Source organism: Cricetulus griseus, chromosome 8 (genome assembly GCF_003668045.3).
Source record: "Cricetulus griseus strain 17A/GY chromosome 8, alternate assembly CriGri-PICRH-1.0, whole genome shotgun sequence".
NCBI classification, from domain to species: domain Eukaryota; kingdom Metazoa; phylum Chordata; class Mammalia; order Rodentia; family Cricetidae; genus Cricetulus; species Cricetulus griseus.
The window spans coordinates 64,079,167-64,100,131 of record NC_048601.1 but is presented as its reverse complement, the minus strand read 5'-3'; the positions used below and the strand labels follow the sequence as shown (position 1 = coordinate 64,100,131).

The following is a 20,965-nucleotide window of genomic DNA, read 5'->3' as shown; positions in this document are numbered from 1 at the left end:
CAGGTATTCCTGGCTGTCCGGGAACTCGCTCTGTTGCCCCTGCCTCTGAAGTGCTGGGATTAAAGGTGTGCAGCGATGCCCACCAATGCCACTGCCACTGAAGGGACCAGCTCTGTAAGACCCTCGGAAAGCTCAGGCTTCCAGGATCTCAGCCCAGGACCTCGCTCACCCCAATCATCAGGTGGAGGTGAAAGCTTGATGCAAACTGCACGAGGCTTTATTATAGTTGTTTAACGAGCTAACCCCATGTTAGCTCAGGTCTTTCATCTACCCACCATGGCGGATGGCTAGAAAGACAGCTTGAACGGGCTGCATAGAGATCTTGTAGGGCAGTGTAAGGGGAGTGTCTAGGGGTACGCACAGGCTTAGGATTGGCATGCCTCCAGGCTTGGAGGGCTTGCCCTGTGTTGATTGGCCAACTGGTTGTTATGGCCCATAGGCCCTCCCAGGGTGGTTCTCTGCGCGTCATTGCTGTGTGCTTGTCCGTAAAGCACACCCAGATAGCTCCCCGTTTCAGTAGCCATAACAGCCTAGCACGTGCTTGCCTGACCTTGTCTTGGTCACTAGGAGGTCAGATGCCTGCCTTGTGGCAAGGAACCAATCAGAAGTTAGCTGGTAGTGCTGTGCTTTATGGCTCTGGGTGTGCTTTATGGACAAGTGCACAGCAATGACACGCAGAGCATAACAACGGCCCTAGGAGGGCCTATTGGGCCATAACAACCAGTTGACCTATCAACACAGGGCAAACCCTCCAAGCCTGGAGGCACACCAATCCTGAGCCTGTGCGTACCCCTAAACACTCCCCTTACACTGCCCTATAAGATCTCTATGCCGTGGCTTTGCAGCTTCTTTTCCCAGCCATCCACCATGGTGGATGGATGAAAGGCCTGAGCTAACATGAGGTTAGCTCATTAAACAACTGCAATAAAACCTCTTGCTGTTTGCATCAAGCTTTTGCCTCCACCTGGTGATTGAGGTTGTTGAGGTCCTGGGCCAAGATCCTGGGGGCCTGAGCCTCTGTGGGGTCTTTCACCACCACTACTGCCAGCAGGCTACAGATTCTTAATTCAAATATGTCTCACAAAGAGCCCCAACAGAGTCTTTAACAGGCTCTCAAATTTCCCTCCGAAACATCATAAGCCAAGTCTCCATCATCTGCATGGCTGTCAGAACTATCTTTCAAATTCCCACAAGTTCATTAAGTTCTAAGACTTTAATAACTTTTCCAGCCCAGCATTCCGACAGCCTTACCAATCTTCCCCAGAATAATATGTTCAGATCTGTCACAGAAATACCTAAGGCCTAGTGCCAACTTCTGTCTTGTTTGCTTTATTTATTTTTATTTGTTATTTTTATTTTCTTTGTTTTTCTAGACAAGGTTTCTCTGTGTAGCCCAGGAACTTGCTCTGTAGAACAGGCTGGCCTCGAACTCAAAGAGATCCACTCTACCTCTGCCTCCTCTGGAGGGCTGGGATTAAAGGCTTGTGTCACCACCATCTGGCATTGTTTGCTTTCTATTGTGATACAATACCATGACCAAAAGCAATTGGTTGAGAAAAGGGTTTGTTTCAACTTATAATTGTAGTCCATTATGAAGGGAAGTCAGGGCAGAAAATCAGGGGAGGAACTGAGGCAGGAACGGAAACAGAGGCCATGGAAGAACCCTGCTGACTGCCCTTCTCAGCTGGCTTTCTTACAGAGTCCTGGGATGACAATGCCTACAGTGGGCTGGGCCCTTCCACATCAATCATTAATCAAGAAAATGACTTTGTCTCCAGGCTCAAGTGATGGAGGAATTTTCTCAGTTGAGGGTCCTTCTTCCCAGAAGACCCAAGCTTATTCAAGTAAGGGTCAGACAGGCTTATTACTCACTGTCAGAGGCAGTGTCTCCCTAAGACCCCCAAGTTGTCCTCTGAAATTCTTAGATTACAGGTGTATACCAACATGCCTGCTCTAGGAATTTGTTTCCTTCTCTGGATTTATCACCTTCCTCTTCTGAGAAAGATGGAATGTAGCACTTTGCCCTGTTAAGGAGGTCAACAACACTCACTTTGGAAAAGCAGTTTCTGGGACTCAGGTTTCATATATATAAAAGGGCCCAAAGTAATAGGGGTGCAGCTCGGGTAGAGCAGGTGCTTAGCACAGACTCAAGGCTCTGTGACTAAGCCCCCATGAGAAAAAAGAAAAGCAAAGGTACCTCACTACAGTATGACACAATTACAGCGATCAGATATAGGCTCTCTCTCTCTCTCTCTCTCTCTCTCTCTCTCTCTCTCTCTCTCTCTCTCTTCTCTCTCTCTCTCTTTCTGAGACAGAGCTTCTCTGTGTAGCTGGCATTCGCTCTGTAGACCAGGCTGGCCTTGAAACTCACAGAAATCTGCCTGCCTCTGCCTCCCGAGCGCTGGGATTAAAGGTGGGCTTTTCTTTTTCTGCATGTCTCTTTTTATCCTATTTAAAACAGGATCTTATTATGCAGCCCATGCTGGTCTTGAACTTGAAATCCTCTGGCTGTCACCTCTTTTTTTTTTTTTTTTTTTTTTTTAGGACTTACTTTTATAGCTATGTGTATGTGTGCTTTTGCCAGTCGAATGTAGGTAGCCAGGAGAAGGGGGAAAGAGGGGCTACCTGGAGCTGGAGTTAAAGGTTATAAACTGCCCGACTTGAGATCCTTCCTAACCATGAATGGTTTTGTGTTTCTTCCCCTTTCGTTCTTTGTTTATATTTATTTTATTACATTGATTGATTAAGACAGGGTCACACTTTGTAGCCTTGGTTGCCCTCCCATTCACAGAAATTCGCCTGCCTCTGCTTCCTTGAGTTCTTGGATTAAAGGCATGAAGCACCACGGTTTTTTTGTTTGTTTTGTTTTGAATGTGTGTGGGTGTTTTGCTGCAGGTCTGTCTGTCTTCACTTGGGTGCCTGGTTCCCTGGTACCCGCAAAGAGCGTTGGACCCCCTGGAAATTGTGCCACGGACGGTTGAGCGCCACCCTGTGGGTGCTGTAACTAGAATTTGGGTCAGCTCAGCTATCTTTTCAGCCCTTCCATCCCTTATTTTTATGCCTAAAATATAACAGGTGCGTGGGAATTTTCCTCTCGAAAAGTAGGTGGGGCATGAGGGTAAATTCAACCAACAAGACTCAATGCAAGGACTCGCGGTTGCACTTGCACTTGCACTGCGAGGGCTCCCTGAGCTGGCGCAGGAAAGTCCCCGGAATTTCCTCGGGCTCCTTTGGTCACCTGACTCATCCGACCAACGAGAGGCGGCTGAATCAGTACTTCCGCCTCTGTGTGCGGTCAGCGAGCCACTGTGCCCACCCCACGAATACTCTGATTGGCTCTCCCCTCGAAGCTCTCCCGCTTATTGGCCAGGGCGGACCCGGCTATGCAGCGGCAACCTAGAACTGTGTCAGACAAGCCTAGCAACTCGGCAGCCATGGCGTCTTATTTTGATGAGCACGACTGCGAGCCGTTGAACCCTGAGCGCGAGGCCCGCAACAACATGTTGCTGGAGCTCGCGAGGAGAGTGCGCGGGGCTTGGAGCTGGGCCCCGGGCAGCAGGTTTCTGGGCTGGGGCTTGGCGGAGAGGGCGGGTAACCTAGGAGATGGGATGAATAATATGGAATGTTAGTCTGAGCGACGCGATTATTCAGAGTCGTTAATTTGGGCCATTAATGAGCAAGGCCCGCAGGAGGATCGTGGGAAGGACTGAGCTGGAAAGGGTGGGAGTCGCAGAGGGAGGCACCGGAGAAGCTTGTCATGGGGGCAGACACGGCCTGTGCCCATGTGCTGAAAATGGATAGTATTTTTGCTAGAACAAAGCTAGCACAGAAGCTCACTGCCTCCCTAGAATTAACTTGGCTTTACAGGGTCATTGCTGAACGACTTCCTTGCGACTGCTACTTCAAGAAAAATGGAAATGAGCAGCGAGCTAGGGTTGTCTGATCACATCGCCGTGCTAGTGTTTTTCTTGTGTTGTGTTTTGAGACAGTCTCGCTATGTATTCCTGACTGGCCTGGAACTTAGTACGTAGACAAGGCTGGCCTCGATCCCGCAGCCTCCCAAGTGTTGTGATTAAGGGGGAGGGACACCTCGTCAGGCCTCCACACCACTTTTTTTTTTCTTTTCTGCTGAGTAGTTATGTACTAGTCATTATTACTATTAGCCAGGGCAGGTGTTTCTGTCTGTTAAGTGTCTAGTGGACTATGGAGTCAAAAATGTGTGGTTTCCTTAGTTCTGATTTCACACCCTCTTCCTCAGATCACTCTTTAATAGGATGGACTTTGAGGACTTGGGATTGGTGGATTGGGAACATCACCTGCCTCCACCAGCTGCCAAGGCTGTGGTGGAGAGCCTCCCCAGAACAGTCATCGGTAGCTCCAAGGCTGGTGAGAATACAAGTTCTTTTTTGCTGTTTAGGGCAGATAAGCAAGACCTGCCATCTCCCCCACACTACCGCAATCTGGCCTGTTAGTTTTCTAGGCCAAGTCTGGGTCTGAGTGGGAGGTTGGGGTGGGGCCTTAACAGTTCTCCTGATCAGCACTTCCTCTTCAAGAGCTCAAGTGCCCTGTGTGCCTTTTGGAATTTGAGGAGGAGGAGACTGTCATTGAGATGCCCTGCCGTCACCTCTTCCATTCCAGCTGCATTCTGCCCTGGCTAAGTAAGGTACTTCTTCCAGCCTTGACCCTGCCTCAATACCAGCTCCTGTTTTGTTTTTCTGTTTTTGTTTTTTGGAATGGACTGAGATGAGACTCAAGAAAGGGTGAGAGCAGGGGTGGGAATCAGGAGCAGGAAAGGGCTGGATACTGCTCTGATTTTCCTAGACAAATTCCTGCCCCCTGTGCCGCCATGAGCTGCCCACTGATGATGACAGTTATGAAGAGCACAAGAAAGACAAGGTAGGGGCTAGGGATTTGTGGAGGGGGTACAATGGGCTTGGTCACCCCATCCCTCCACTTCAGCAGGCTTGGACAGGTCTCTTGACCTCCTCACTTTGGCTCCCTTCCAAGTTAGTTTGGTGAGGGGCAAAGTGCTTAGCATTGTTGATGCTAGGAGCCTGAAAACAGGCCCTATGACAGTTGCTCAGTGGCCCTATCCATGAGAATTCAGGCCTGACCCTGCCTAGCCTGTTGTCTTTCTTCCAGGCTCGGAGGCAGCAGCAGCAGCACCGTCTGGAGAATCTCCACGGAGCCATGTACACGTGAGGCAGCGGTTAGGGCTGAGAGCTCAGCCTCTGTGACATCTTCCCCTTTGCACTTTGATCTTCATTAAAGGTTTCTTTACCCGCCCTGCAGCTGCACTGCTCACACGCTGGAACAGGGCTCTGCATCCTCAACCCTGCTGCTAATGAAAAAGATGGCAAAGGTGTCAAATGGCACAAGGTGCCAGACTGCCTTTCTCTCTGCTTGCCTCTAGACTCTGGGTGGTGGGGCCCTGGGAATAGCCAGGGCTTGGGTCTGAGTATTCTCAGTTAGAAGTCAGACTGTGTCGGCCTGGCCCTTTGTAGCTGTTTAAAACTGATAAACTAACTTGCACCACCCCCCTTCCGGAAGACTCTAGTTAACCTTGGAACCTTTAGTTAACATTGGAATCCTGGGGGTGTTCTTTAGTTCCTCTGAGAAAACTTTTAACATTGTAAAAGTTGCTCTCTGCATCCTGTCCCTGTAGGCCCCCATATCAAGGAATCAAAGTTCAAGCCAGACTGGGTAGGGGAAAGAAATGAGACTATAAAGCCAATCCAGTTCTTTAGCCTTTTTAGAGACTCATAAAGGGGACCAAGCCTTGGTGGGGGTTTTGAGAGTGGGTTTCTCTATGTGACCCTGGCTGGCTTGGAACTCGCTGTGTAGACACCAGGCTGCTCCTGGTCTATACAAAACTAAGAGATCCTCCTGTCTGTACCTCCCCAGTGCTGGGATTACTGGTATGTACTATCATTTCCAGACCCTATTGATGTATTTAGATGGCACCTGACACCCTCAAGAATCTTTCCTGGACGAAAGGGCTTCTTTTCATCCCTACCTACTGGATCAGACCCTCTCTGATTCTCCAGAACAGACTGCAAACATGCAAATTAGAATTCTTTTAATAGATATAAAAAAGTACTAAAATACTCATGTGGTTCTGCTGTGTTATTTGCCCTAAAGGAAGTGAGGGGCAGAGTGAAGAACCCAAATGCAGCTGGGTGGGCTTTCCCTTAGGCTAAGGCATGCTCCTCCCATCATCCAGACTTAAGGGTCCCTGCTGCCCCAGCCCCCAATTCCTGCAGCAGGAAACCCCAGTGGTCTGGCTCTGGCACTGGGAGTAGAAGGCACCTGAAGGGCTGGCAGGGCAAGTGAGGACCGGTGACCTTTAACACAAAATACTACTCTGGTCTGGGGGAACAGGACATGTAGCAGAGGCAGCTGGCAAGACCGTCCTCTATGGCACAGGTGGATGTTGGATGGCCACTTCTCCAGGAGTTAGGAAGCCTAGATCCCAACAATACTCTCTAAAAACTGTTTTTGGTACAAAATAAATGCAAAGAAGGTAAAAGGTGTGGGTGCTTCGGAGGCTGGGCCAGCCACCCTCCAGACTCAGATCATGGCAATACTCTCAGGAGCACAGTTGAGGTGGGTAGAGGTGCTGCTGCTCCCAGAGGACTTACAGGCCCTGCCAGGGGCAGGCTGCAGTGCAGCCACCAGTGTGTCTGAGGAGACTGCCCCAAACTCATAGCTGAAGGTGCCGTAGAAAATGAGGATATCGAGGACAAACACCCATTCACACAGGGCAGCCCCATGCTGTAGCTGAGAGCTCTCATGGAGGAAGAAGACTCCACCTGGAGTAGGGTTAAGGAAAGGTTCAGTGGATGTGGGGACTGAGGTAAAGGATCAGACCTCATAACGAGAAGACTACTAGGGCAATAGTCACTGGGCTCAAGATCCCACCCCTAACCCCAACCTGGGAGTGGGGGGGGGGGGCTGAGCTAGGGGATGAGTTCCTGGCTACCCTGTTCCAGAAGGATACTAAGGACCAGGGTGATGAAGGCGATGACAGCCAGCACACTCCGAAGGTAGGCCATAGCCAGGTCCAGGGTTGTGGTGGCCCCGTGGTAGAAGAGAACACATTGCAGGCACACAAAGAGCAGCCCAGCGGGGAAGGCCACACCAGCTCCGATGTAGTGTAGAGACTTGGCATGGTCCACCTGGTCCAGACAGGGGCTATTCCATAAAGTAGCCCCACCTTTCTGCCCAATCCATCACTTCTCTCTCCCTCCTCAGCCCTCCCTTCCTTGATCAGTCTCCAGGAATTGCCCCTACAGGCAGTCAGACCCTGTTAAGGGGAGGTGGGTGGGAGGCACCTGAAAGTTGCCAACCACCACAAGGCCAGCAGCATTGGTGCAGCCTGTGATGAGTGCTGTGGTGTTGATCCAGGAGTGCCGGCTCTGCTCCAGGAGTTGCCCATACCGAAGAAGGCAGATCAGGGCCACTAGGGGAAGACAGTCATGCTGGGGCCAGTTCTCTGCCTTCCTCCAACTTTGCCTTCCCAGCCTGCCCTCCAGCTTCCTGCATGCTCAGGCACTCCAGCCTCTTTCTGAGAGCTACAAGGTTGTGGAGTAGGTAGAACTGTTTTTGTGTCATTCCCCAAAGTCCCAGGCTTTCACCCAGGGCAGCTGTGTGAAGATTAGTTAGCATCTGCCCGTCAATGAACTGGAGAGAAGCTGCCCCTCTTACCAGCCCTTAGTGATGGGGCAGGCTGTGCAGAGTAAACGTTTCTGGGCTTCTCTGGAGATGAGGGGAGGGTCTGATGGTGTCACTCACCCATAAAAGCACCCATGTTGCCAATGAGGCTGAAGAGGCAGCTCTCTGGGGGATATGTTCCACACTTGCTGAGGGGAGGGGTGAGGACAGTGAGGCAGAGGTAACCTGTGGCCCTCTATACCCCTCCAGCCCCCCTGGGGGCCCTATCTGTGCTTGGTCCTTCAGTAGGCAAGCTTCTGATTTAAATAGAGCTCATGTATAAGAGAGATAAAGAGGTTCCCTACAGTGCCCAACAGATCTGAGGCACCTTGCTGAGGCCTGCAGCTGGTCTGGATTTCCTTGAACTTGTGTTGGGCACTCAGAAGTGCTGACTTTAAATCTGGGTACTTTCATTGGCTGGCTGTGTGACTTAAGTGAGTATCCCCAAGCCTGTTTCCACATCAAAAGTGGTGAAAGGAACAGAAGCTAACCTGAAGGAAGGATTAAAAGGCACTACTGGCATATAAAACTCAGCAGGATGCCCAGCTCCTAGAAATGGCAAGTAGTGCATTTATTTCTTTGAAATAGGGTCTTGCATTGCTCAGGCCAGCCAAAACTAGCTGGGGATGACCTTGAACTTCTGATCTCTTGCCTCATTCTCTAGAGTGCTGGGATTGCAGGCATGTGCTACCACATTTAGTTTTATGTGTTACTGGGCTTTGTGTGTGCCATACAAGTATTCTGCCAACTGAGCTACATGCCCAATGCCCAGGCTCCCCCATCTCTTTTCTTCACTGAGACAGGGTCTCACTCACATAGCACAGGCAGACCTTGAATTCATCTTCCTACTTCTGTTTCCCAAGTGCTAGGATTATAGCTTTTGCCACTAGCCTTGGCAGTATTAACTGGCTCAGTATGTTTCTTCTTGAGATCCAGGGACAGTCTTTTGCTTTGAGAGGGTTTCTGGAAATCTGGAGGGACCTGGGTCTGCCCAGTTTCCAGGACCTACCTGATGAGGGGAACATCATCAAGGGTACAGCAGGTCTTGGGGCCCCCTTGTTCAGCAGGGTCAGGAGAGCAGGACTCATTGTAGGACCTGGCAGGTAGGATATGGGTAGATTGGGGGAAGGAGTATCTCAAAACCTTGGCCTGTAGCCTTAAGGTTTCAAAGAGAAATCTTTCAGACCTCCCCAGGCCTTCATGAAGCAGAAGCAAAGAGGATGAAGGGATGATGGGAAGTGGGTGGTTGGACAGGACATCATGCGTGGAGATCAATGTCAGAGAACAGCAACGAAGCCTATGGGCTCCATCTAGCTTGTGGGATCAGAGAGGGACAGATAAAGGGAGCTTTAGAGCGAGGCCATCTGCAGAGAACTCCATACCAATTCTCCACTGGACACACGTGGCGGTTCATCACGGCCATGGCATACCTGTGAAAGCAGACTGTCACCTTGTCCCCATGTCTCTTCAGGCCCAGCCACCCCCTACTGGCTCTTTGACTTTTGGCCTACTTCAGCCTCACTGTCCATGTTGTCATTCAATGGGGTGAGGAGGTGGGTATCGATGCTATAGCAGACCCTGCACAATTGCTTCCAACCAAAGACCCTCCGCAAGTTGCCCTGCCTAGAAGTATATGTTGGAGCCTGTCTTGCTGGACTGCAGTGGTGCCAGCTTGTCTCAAGAGGCTGTGTGCCCAGGAATCAGGCCAAGCTTTGGAGACGGGCAGAATGACCCTGGGTACCTACCATTCTGGAGCCTACAAACAGGTCAACAGACTTTGTGTGCCACCAAGCTCCTGTTAGGCCCCCCTCAACCCACACCCTCTTACTCACACTGTCCATATGCCCGTGATGGAGAATGCTGACAGGCTGACAGGAAGGAGGATCCAGGCGGTCATGAGGGAGTGGAGCCAGGGTGGTGGTAGTTTGGGGGTAAGGACAACAGGTAGGTAGGGAAGAGGGGGCAGGCCCAGCTACCTTGAGATATTTCAGCCACAATCATCAGCTGCCCTGGCCTGGTGGGGGAGAGAGATCAAGGTCCAGGGTCTGGTGACTGGCCAGGGCGGGGGAGGGGGGAGGGGAAGGGTGGGCAACACTTCATCCAGAGCTCCCCCTGGGCGTTGGAGAGTCCAGACTTTGGGCTGAGCCCCAGCTGGAACGTGGCACCCTCTGGCTATCCATCTGGGGCCTCTGCAGTCTACTCAAATGCCACCGGCGCGCTGAGAGCTTCAGGCAGGGCTGTAACATCTGGAAAGAGAGCCACGCTCCCCGGCCTGAGGGACACCGGCTTGGTGAAGGCTGGAGCTAGGACAATCAAGGGGATCATGCCAAGGAAAGCCTGGGAGGGTGAGCCGACCGAGAGAGCGGCTGGCTACGAGGCGTTGGCGTGCGGGCAAACCACCTGACCACCGCGCCCGGGCAAAGGGGCGGGTTCTCGAGGGAAGCCGGACCGGGTCCTGCTCGCGTGGGCACAGGGACCCCAGCTTGGGTAGGAGTCCGCAGCCTGCGACAGCTCCCCCTCCCTCCAGAGCCCGGCTCCCCAAGGCGAGCCCTTGGAATCAAGAGAGAAAAGAAGTCCAGTACGCACCTCCCCGGAGCGCCCCGCCGCCGCCGCCGCCGCCGCTCCCTGCTCAGCCCCCTCGTGGCTGCGTCTCCAGCTGCGGCCCTCGGAGCAGCCCTGAAAGGTTTAAAGGGCCGAGCGGCCCCGCCCCTGGCGGCCCCAGGCCCGCCGCGCCGCCCGCCGGGACGTGGAGTCCGCGTAGACCCGGCCCCGGTGCCTGCGCCCCGCCCGAGACTACAACTCCCGAGCCCCCGCGGCAATGTCACGGGGGAAACGTGGGCGGTGCCCCAAGTCCAGGGGACCTGGGCGCCCGGGGCGATGGCCCGGACACCTCTGACACCGAGATCTAGTGGGCAGTTGCGTTTGTCATTCCTGCGGTGGGAGTGCGGGCTGGCTAGCCCTGCAGCTCCGCCCGTGACTGTTGCCTGTGGCTGTCATCGTGCACGTGGCTGGAAGAAGCCTTCCTCCACTGCCTCGGCGGACTGTTAAGGCTTTAGGGAGGCTCTCCCCTACCTCAGTGAGGCGCCCCAAGCCTGCCACTGTCTTGACAGGCATGAGGCAGGTGGATGAGACATTAAGCACCAATCCTGGACCTGGCTTAGGAAACCCAATGCACGCTGGTTTTGGTTTTGCCCATCCCACCCCCTACCCTCTGGCCAGCCCCATTAGCAAACTCTGGAAGAGGGCTGCTTTTATTTTTATTTTTATTTACACAGAGTACTGGCCAGAAGTCACCGTGTCCAAGAAGTTTCCCGACTAACGACTCAACACTTAAATAAGGTTTAGGGTACTAAAGGATATCCATTCTAAATACATAGAGGTGCCTGTTTAGGGTTAGTAATGATGAACACACCCCAGGTGCTCACTACTAGAGGGGAAGGTGAGGGACTCAGGTGGTGTATGGGAAGAGGAAACGGGACTATGTAGGAATAAATTATCCATTAGTCTCCCTTCAATTGAGAGTGCACTCCCAACATTCTCTTCATGATGGAAAGGGGGTGGCTACTTCTGCTCGCACACCATAGGTGTGCCCCAGCAGTGGGGACTCATGAGACCACACTTAGATCATCATTATTATTATCATTATCCCAAGGGGGCATGATCCCAGGCTGGTAGCAGTGGGGGATAGACTGGTGAAAGCAAGGCTAGCTTGACAAAGTTCCTTGTGCCGACGGAAAATAGAACAGAACAAGTTGTGAATTGGGGCTTCAAGAGGAGAAACCTTTTGGGGATCCAAATGGAGGACAGAAATGGTATAGGAAACCGCTGAATGGCCCTTTCCGTCTTGCCACGGGGACTTAGTGAAAACAGGGCCAAGAAATATGGCTATGCAATTATCACTGGACAAGACTAGCTTGGCTGAATTCACAGGGGTGGAGGTGGGTATAAAATCCAGCCCAGCTTCTAACTGTAGGGACAAAGGTGCATCCCTCAGTAACACAGACATAGTATCTTCCTGTCCCATTACATTCCAACCTAACCAGGCACCGTTTTTCTTACATGTTCAAATGGGACTATGAACTATCATTGAAAGCTGCCCTCCGCCCCCAGTGTCCTATTATGTAATCCAGACTAGTTTAATGATCCTTCCGGCTTTAACCTCCAGAGTGCTAGGATTGCAGGCATGTAGCACCACACTTGGTTAGCTTTTCTTCACATCAAGGTAGGGACTATGTAGTCCCACTGCTGGAACTCCCTATTATCTGGCTGGTGAACTTTTAAAATTATGTTTTTCTTTATATGTATAGTGTTTTGCTTGCCTGGAAGTCTGTACACATGCTTGTCGTGGATCTTCTGGGGCTGGGGTCAGGAGCTGTGTGCTGGGAATTGAACCCTTGTCCTCTGGAAGAGCAGCAAATGCTTTTAACCACTGAACCATTTCTCTAGCCCCCAAATTTTATATATATCCCCCGGCCCCAGCCCAGATTTTGATTATTGCCCTGCCTGTCTCAGTACCATTGTTACAGGACCATATGGCCATGGACTTCTAACACTCACTGTATCCTATTGAGCTGGATTTGTGTCTCTATCCCATCATCAGGGGGTCTTGGAGGATCCCATAAGCACTGCTGACTATTCTGACATGGTGTTAAGGTTACCTGAACTCTGAAGCTGTGCCACTGGAGGCACTTTTAGGTTTAATATGTCAACCCAAATAAACAGAATTACTCTTAAGATACAAGTTCTGATGGGGACAAGGTTGTTTATGGACACCTAAAGGGGGAAGCTGCCTAAGGGGGGCAACAGTAGGATCAGATGTTTCAACTTTTATGCTATGTGAATCTAGCTGTTATACTCTGACCAGAACAGCTCTTAAAATCGTTAGCACAGCAAGAGGTAAGATTTCCAGTGCTGATTCAGTAGTGGAGTGACTTTAGGGCAGGCATTTACCCTCCCTCCCCAAGTACACAAGTGATTTCACAACTCTTGGCAAAAACAGTGCTGTAAAAATAGTTTATTGGTTAAAAAAAGTACCTTCCATGATTTTCAAACAATTTGCATAATTCATTTTTATTTATACAGAAACACCAGAAATGAGTATGTATGGCTTTTTCTACATTTAGCACCATGACATAGCCTGTACACCGATACTATTTTTTTTTTTTTTGAGATAAGGTGTTGCTATATAATTTAGGCTGCTCTTGAATGTACAGTGCTCCTCCTGTCTCAGTCTCTTGAACTGTTCACCACCATTCCCAGCCTCTTGTTCTGTTGGCTCTGGGAAGAGACGAGCCTTTTACTAGGAGGGTTTTCACTTCTAGCATCACTCCAACTCCTATAGAAATTTGGGCTGGATGCCTAGGGCTGCGAGGGATAGGCTAGGAATCCAAAGGAGTTAGTTTAGGTTTCAAATAACTGTCAACATTCCATGAGATTGTCCCAAAAGGTTCAGAGGTAGGAAAATCATCTGTCCTTACATAGGTCTCATTTGTGTTATCTGGGAAGCGCTACCCTGACATTCACAGACCTTGTCAAACACACTGCAGATTGGAATACTTACCACCCCAACGGGGTTCAATCTGGGTTGATCTCTAGTTGGCAGTGCACCCCAGATGACAGAGACAGAATGTCTTTCACATTCATAGACCACTGGCTGGCGACACTGTCGCCAGTACCTATACCACTCTCATCATGTACACTTTTATCTTTTCCCTTTTTGCACTACAAAGACTTTCATGCTTGCAAATGGGCCACAACTCCAGCTTTATCATTTATACTTGCATAGCCCAAGCCCTCTTGCGAAACTAGTGCACCCCAGTGCACTCATGCTTGCTCGCTCTCTCCCTCCCTCTGTCTCTCTCTCTCTCTCCCTCCCCGTCTCTGTCTCTCTCCCCCCCAAGAATTATAAAACTGTGAAGTACAAGCTTAATTCTAGTTAAGAACTAAGGGGAAAATATTTCATAGAGAGTAGAAATGAGACTTTTTGTTTGATACAAGGTCTATGTAGCTCAAGCTGGCCTCAAACTCGGAGACCTTCCTGCCTTTTTTTTGGGGGGGGGAGGCGTTAAGGTAGTGAAGTTGAGACAGGGTATTTCTATGTAGTCCTGCCTGTCATGGAACTTGCTGTGTAGACCAGGCTGGCCTCAAACTCAGAGACCTTCCTGACTCTGCCTCCCAAGTGCTATGATTAACGGTATGTGCCACTATGCCTGGCTATATGGCAAACCTTTCATCTCAGCTGGGATTACAGGCATGTGCCTCCTACCTGGCCCAGCCTCCCTTACCTTTATATCCCCCCCCCCCCCCCCGCGCCATCAAAAAAGACAGCCAAGAATGTATCTCCTCAAATGAGTGTTGATTCTGAAGCAGTTTGCTGTAAGTCCTGGCCGTGGCACACTGCTTCTACTGTGCCACTGTGAGTTTTGAAACAGGTTAACAGACATCTAGAAGCAGATCTGCCAAATAAACTGAGCGGTACAGTCATGGACCCCAGCAGAGAACAGCAGAGCAATGCAGCTCAGCCATAAGGCATAGGGCACAGCCCCGAAGGGCATTTCAGGGCTGCCTGGAGAAACATCAGCATCGGCTCCAGCAGGCCAGCTCAGAACGACCACCCTTTATGTAAGTACAGGTTTGCAGCTTCAGGACAAATTAGCAAACAATCAAGAATGCTTTCTTGGCTGGAAAAATCTTTCTTACACACCTGATGAGCAAAGTGCTTCTGGAAAAAAGGCTTAGAGGAGTTTCCATCAGTCTCCTATCTGAGGAAGTCTTGGTGAGGATTGCATAAACATATAAAAGGCCTATACCGAATGCTGTGTTCTTCTATTTCTTCCTTTTTCAAGAAGTGGGAATAGAGGCACATTTTAAGGTGCCCCAGCACCTCAAGATTCCTCTTTGGGTCTTTTTTTCTAGGTTCAATAACTGGACCAGGAAATAGGAAATGAAGCTCTAAGAGCACAGACCCCCAAAGCAGCCAGAGTTCCAGTGAATCCTGTGTTTCAAGTCAGAAAATGGACTGATTAACTGGAGGCTAAAAATGACCTGCTGGATGAAGAGCGTGGAGTCTGGCAGAACCTCTTTCACCCTGGAGGTTCTGCATGGTATCTAACCATGTAAGTCCAAAGGCACTTACAGCACCTGTGCACTAGTACAGGGTAAAGGCTTTTTCCTTTGACAGCAGAACTGGGCTTAGGCCTGACAAGCTTAAGGCACTTGACCCTGGGACCAGCTCTCTGGGTCTAGAGCATTTAGGTTCCCAGCCACACCCACAACCAGGCCCTTCTAACTTACCACCTAACTCACTGCCCCAGAATTCCTTTGCATGGCATAAAGTAGATGCCCAGCCCCATTATATCTGTTTTCAGCGAGTAGGATAAAACCCAGCAGAGCCCTTAAGTGTCCTTGAAGGGAAAAAACTGAGCTGATATAGTCAGAATGCTCTTGAGACCCTCATATAGAGGACAAACCCCCTGGGGCAGGGGGTTTGGTTGCAGGCAGTCTCAGTGCTGCTAGGCTCTTTTACAACTTACAATTCAAGTTGCTGAAGTTAGGCTCATTTCCTGGAAATCCTAGGTGCCTCTGAATTCCTGTTCACAGAATGTGTTGTGGACTTCAGACCTTAGCCTAATCTTGTGTTGGAAAACATGTCCCCTGTTGGAAAAATGCTATGTCTGGGTATCTTTACTCAGAGGACCTAAGTTATATTTATTTAGTTTTTTCTTGAAACAACTTAGGTTGGTCTTTAACTTGTAGCAATCCTCCTACTTTGGCTTCCTGCATACTGGGGTTACAAGTGTGCATAACCATGCTCAGACATATCTTGGCAGGCAGGAAAGAAGAAAGCATGGGGTGGAGAAGTGTTCATTTCACTTAGTCTATGGTGTTCTTCAGGACTCTCCTTTTTGCAACTATAGCCCCCCCACCAAGAGGCAATTATAGCTATTGTCAACTTTTCAAACTTCAATAATTCAAGACTGTTAAACCATAACTCAAGAGTTAGTTTCAAGTTTGTTTTGATAATTTCCCTTTACTCTGAGCAGAAGGTAGTCTGTTTATAGCTGGGGATGAATTTGGTAGGCCTAGCCAAGGCAGGTTTTTCTTTTCTTTTTTAACCTATCTCCTTCTTCTTTTTTTCTTTTCTTTCTTTTTCTTTTTCTTTTTCTTTTCTTTTCTTGTTTTTTTTTTTTTTTTTTTTTTTGAGATAGGGTCTCTCTACAGAACCCTGGCTGACTGTCCTGGAACTTCCTTTGTTCCAGGCTAGCCTTGAACTCACAGAGAGCTTCCTGCTTCTACCTCTTGAGTGCTGGGATTAAAGGTGTGTGCCACCACTCCCAGCAGGCAGGTTTTTCAACAGATAATTGAAGCTTGGCTCAGCGTCTTCTTCCTAGGTCTCCTACACAGTCTTCTACATAGTGCAAAGCAGTGGGGTATACGAACAGCTTGGGAAAGCCATCGAAGGGGAAGGAGATATGTTTCCAAATAGGCCTCAAAAACAACGTTCTCCTGTTTTATTGGCATCAGAATTACTCGGAGAACTTGGTAGGAAGGCAGGCTCCCAGAACCCCCACTTCCAAATTCCTGAGTGGTAGAGAAACAGTCATGTTGGGAGGGTGAGAAATGGATTCTACCCATGGCAAAAAGACAGGAGAAAGGAAAAGTGACAACTGGTCTAAGGGAAGATGGGTGAAAGAAAGCAGAAACATCAAGGAACCACAAAATAACAAATATGGCTCATGAAACGGCCTAGCAAATAACCCCATCAAGACAGCAGCACGTGGGCAAAGGCTTCAAAAGCCTTGATTCTCCCTGAAATCTCTGTCCCAAAATGCCAAGTTAGCCAACACTGTCATAAAATTCCAGAATGTTAGGTCAGACAAATGGGCCAATATACAGAAAAGAATGGCTGCTGGGAGGTAGGCCAGATGTGGTCCTGCAACACCCTTGTGGACACAGCAGCCTGGAGAGGGAGGACAAGGATCCCTGAAGATCAATAGACTGGTCCTATACCCCCAAACTAGAGGTAAGTTCCCTGGGTGAAATTGTGCCAAGTGCAGTAAATCCTGCCTGAATGCCTTCAACCCGGTCAGTGTCGGCTCTGGCGCTTTGCAAGCTCTTCCTGGATGCGCACCCTGAGGGCCTCTTGCATGGCTGGATCCAGAGGTGTATGTGCTGATATTTCCTCACTCACCCTTTTGGGATCATCATCCTACACAGAGGAAGAGTCAGGAAACTCAGAGCCGGTCTCTTTCAAGAAAGTGACCTGCCCTGTCCCTAGACAGCATTCTCATAGAATTCTTTGGCTTAAGGCCAAAGGAGTCCCTTGTAATAGTGGTTCTCAACTGAGGTCACAAGGTCTCTTTGTCCCCCCCCAACTAAGAATCACTGTGTGCTGAGAAAGTTGTACCTGATGACAATGCCCAGCAGTCCCATGTGGAAGACACATTTTCCCACTGGCCCTGAGATATACACTGGCTCAGAGACTGGCAGCAGTTTCCATCAGGGCCCAGGACCTTCAAGCTGCAGCTGTTTCCAGAAGGCATACCTGATACACAATAACTGATGTGACCTCTCCACTGTCCGCCTCATATTCTAAACAGAAGAGCTGGCGGCCAGGAGGCTCCAGCTCAGAGCTTCCACTACTGCTGCTTTCACCGGACTCCTCACAGTCTGGGTTGACTAGGTGGGCAGAGCCATCTGTAAGGGCAAACCACAATGAAAGGGAAAAGGGGATGCTGCTAAAACCAATACCCACAGAAATGATCAGAAAAAGAACACCAAGAAAGCTTCCAAGCTTCCAACAGACTCTGGGTATGTATGCATGTATGTGAACACAGTGTGTGTGTTTGGGGAACTGTCAGTCAGGATTTTAACTTCCCTTTCTAGCTCTCCTCTAGTACAGTTCTGTTACAAAGTAGGTACAAGATGCATATGCCTCCAGCAAATATCACTGGGAGCTGCTCAATGGATTGGCGGAACTCTGCCTGGGTTCAAATCCAGGCTCTGCCATTTACTAGCTCTGAGATGTTGAACAACTTATCATTCTACCTCTTTGGACAGTGAAACAGAAGTAACAGTTTTCAGCTCATGGTGTCCTATGGACTCAATGAGTTAGTAACATCACACAAACTTAGTGTCATGTGTTTGTTAAAGTGAGTTCATGGTCACAGGAAAACCGGGGAAAGGCCATTTACTGGGTTCACTTCATTGCATGTACTGGCTGTTTTTGTTTTTTTAAATCTCAGCTAGGTTTCCTCTCTTCCAGTGGCAGGAATCTTAAAACTCAGCATGGCAGACCACCACCGGTGGGTGGACAGTGATTCATGGCCGGGTCCCATGTACTTCAGTAACAGTGTTGCTTAACTGGGGTCACGAGCCCTGAAGCGGAGATCTGGGGGCGCTGAGGCAGTGGCTTCTTTAAGGGCTGAGACGAGAGGGGGCCCCTGACACGGAGAAGAGGGGGGCTTGCCCAGAGGGCGGAGCTTGCCCAGGGGGCGGGGCCGCGGGTGGGCCGCTGCTCACCTCGGTGGCGAGGCAGGTACACCTGCAGGTCTGGCTTGCGGGGCCGCGTGGGTGCGGGTGTGTGGCGCCTCCTCGCCTTCTCCTTGGCCGCCTGCTTCACCTTCTTGTCGTAGTCGTCCCTGCGGGGAGCCGAGCGGGAGTCAGGCGCTTGTCACCCGGCCGAATCGGGCCGGGCCGGGCCTGGGGCGGGGCGGTACCGAGCGATCTGGTTCCGGCGGATGTGATGTACGAAGCCGTGGCTCATGTCCAGACGCCCGCCGGGCTTGCAGCACAGCCCCGGGCCTGGATCCCGTGCCGCCTCCATCCAGATATTGGGCGCAGAGGTGCAGCAACCGCCACAACGGCCGCGGAACTGAAACCGCCAGCTGCGAAGCCCGACTTCCGGCTGCGGACCGCGACTTCCGGCTCCGTCGCCCGCCCTTCTTCCGGGTGCGTAGGCTCCAGTTGGAGTAGGCAAAGCGTTGATGCTTTCAGAACGATCTGGTCTAGTGGAGCGCTGTTAGGGCGGGAGTTTCGCTTTCTTTGTGGTATCACCAATACGAGAGAAGGATTTTATAGCTGATGTACCAGGGAATTAAAAAAAATGCGAGTCATCCACGAACACTGAAAACTATTTCTAGAGATGTTGGCTTTCTTTTCTAGCCTTTTAAAGTTAGTTCTTCAGTGTACAATACGATGAGCTTCATTGTGAGATCAAATATATATGTATGTGTGTATCTGTTTATTCGTATATTTAAGGGCAGATGCGGTTCATGAGAAAGTGAGATTTCGTCATCCCCATCACCTTTGCTCCCTCTTCTTTCCCTTTCAACCTCCAACTTACCTCTTCCAGTTCTTTCACACACACACAGCATTAAATCTAGGTTCTGCATATGGGGAAAACGTGCAATGTTTGCGATTCATCTTTCCAAATCTTACTGAATTCACTTAACATGATCTCTAGGTTCACCATTTCCCTGCAAATGACATAATTCCATTCTTTTTGGCAGAAGAAAAAAGAAAATGTTATATATGCCACTTGGTTGACTCTGATCCAACTGTGCCTAAATTTCCTTATTTTTGTGTGTGTTTGTGGTGTGCAGTGTATGTACGTGTACGTGTGTGTGTGTGTGTGTGTGTGTGTGTGTGTGTGTGTGTGTGTGGCCAGAGGATACCAGGTGCTCTGGTCTGTATTCTCTACTTGTTCTTTTGAGATAGGGTCTCTCATTGAGCCTGTGATTAAGCTGGCTGCCGTCAAGCCCATGGTCCTCTTGTCTCCACCTCCAAAGGGCTAGGATATAGACATGTACAGGCCATACCTACTGTAGACTCCCCCACCACACGCCAAGGCAGAGTTTGTCTTTGTAGCTCTGGCTGCCCTGGAACTCACTCTGTAGACCAGGTTGGCCTTGAACTCACAAAGACCCACCTGTCTATACCTCCCAAGTGCTGGGATTAAAGGCGTGCGCCACCCAGTTTACTTACTGTAGGCTTTGTACGTGGGTGTTGGGATTTGAATTCAGGTCCTCATGCTTGTACAGTAAGCATTCTCGCCATCTGAGCCATCTTCCCAGTTGCTTGCTTATTTTCAAGTGGACATACTAAGAACACCTGTCTCATATAGGTAATGAGGCAGACAAGTGCTCAGGTAGGTAAGTTTTCTCCACCCATACCCAGCCCCTATTCCAGCCACATTGGGGCTTCACTGTCCCGGCCCAGACCACTTGCTTAACTGTGCCCATGGGAGGAGCCAAGGCTTTTGAGGGTCTAATAATATTGAGCCATCTCTCCTTTCTTTCTTTCCTTCTGCTATGGAGCTCAGGATAGTCTCAGCCTAACTATGTAGCTTAGGCTGGCCTTAAACTTTGGGAATCTTTCTGCCTCAGCCTGAGTCTATATTTTTTTAAGTCCTTGTTTCAAAATGTGGAAATCAGGAACTCATTATTAGAACAGTGACAGACTAGTACTAGTACAACTGTGTGATGGAATATTGCAATGCAATGTAAAGGAATAGATTGTCTGTACGTCAGGTGTAAAAGAGGCCAAGTTAGAAAGTTAACACTGTATAACTCTCGAGTATAAAATTCTAGGAAATGCAGTCACCCAGTGGTTTGGGTGGGAATCCACAGGGGCACAAGGACATTTCTGGAGTGAGACAAGTTTCTTCTCTTGATTATGGCAATGGATTCACAAGTGTTCACACTTCAGAATTTAGCTAATTACACTCGTCAAATATGTGGTACTCTGTATGTCAATTATACCTCAATGGAACTGTTCAAATAGGCAGGGACTAAGGCATGCCTCAGTGGTAAAACTGAATTTGGAGTTTTATTAGCTAAACAGTAAGTGAGCCTTGGCAGAGTATTTGCAATTTTCTAATTTCAGGATCCCTCTAAATATGGTACTAATTGAAGTTCCCAGGTACAAACCTGAATGGAGGAGATAAATTTGGGAATACTGACTCTCTTTTCTGTGTAGGTCATCAGCTCTGGATCAGAGGACTTCTCTGGATTGTCGTTTCGAGACACAAACTGTGTCGAATGCCAGCTTCCTTTCTTCTACAATCACTGTAGCCTGTGAAAGGTTCCTATCTCTTTAATCTGTGAAGAGATGATGGATAAAGAATTGTCTCAACTGGGCAAGTAGTGCCCATTAGGGTCCAGCCGTCTGTATTGTCCCTCTCAGCGACTCGTAGGGAGCTGCGCGTCAGAGGCCAGCTCGGTTCCTGATTGGCCGCGTGCCTCCAGCGTGC

The 20,965-nt window shown here is 49.7% G+C and overlaps 3 protein-coding genes across 4 annotated transcripts; 1 reads left to right on the top strand and 2 right to left on the bottom strand.

Moving 5' to 3' along the window:
* The first annotated feature begins 3,391 nt into the window (after window positions 1–3,391).
* Window positions 3,392–6,107, top strand: Rnf181 (ring finger protein 181). Of its 2 annotated transcripts, none has more exons than XM_027429489.2 (5): window positions 3,392–3,559; window positions 4,259–4,386; window positions 4,554–4,663; window positions 4,822–4,896; window positions 5,124–6,107. In XM_027429489.2, the coding sequence occupies exons 1-5, from the start codon at window positions 3,435–3,437 to the stop codon at window positions 5,235–5,237; spliced, it is 552 nt and encodes a 183-aa protein (XP_027285290.1). In that variant the 5' UTR covers window positions 3,392–3,434; the 3' UTR covers window positions 5,238–6,107. The 2 variants fall into 2 exon arrangements, with proteins under 2 accessions (XP_027285290.1, XP_027285291.1); XM_027429490.1 differs by having other exon boundaries at window positions 3,393–3,559; window positions 5,143–6,107.
* Tmem150a (transmembrane protein 150A) lies at window positions 6,065–10,408 on the bottom strand. The gene is made up of 8 exons (XM_027429488.2): window positions 10,300–10,408; window positions 9,546–9,727; window positions 9,096–9,143; window positions 8,723–8,809; window positions 7,795–7,862; window positions 7,335–7,462; window positions 7,001–7,178; window positions 6,065–6,812 (listed from the first exon to the last, which is right to left on the bottom strand). The coding sequence occupies exons 2-8, from the start codon at window positions 9,608–9,610 to the stop codon at window positions 6,571–6,573; spliced, it is 816 nt and encodes a 271-aa protein (XP_027285289.1). The 5' UTR covers window positions 9,611–9,727; window positions 10,300–10,408; the 3' UTR covers window positions 6,065–6,570.
* A 5,787-nt stretch (window positions 10,409–16,195) lies between these two features.
* Window positions 16,196–18,570, bottom strand: CUNH2orf68 (chromosome unknown C2orf68 homolog). The gene is made up of 4 exons (XM_027429492.2): window positions 18,432–18,570; window positions 18,235–18,353; window positions 17,258–17,409; window positions 16,196–16,921 (listed from the first exon to the last, which is right to left on the bottom strand). The coding sequence occupies exons 1-4, from the start codon at window positions 18,536–18,538 to the stop codon at window positions 16,799–16,801; spliced, it is 501 nt and encodes a 166-aa protein (XP_027285293.1). The 5' UTR covers window positions 18,539–18,570; the 3' UTR covers window positions 16,196–16,798.
* Between the last annotated feature and the right edge of the window lie 2,395 nt (window positions 18,571–20,965).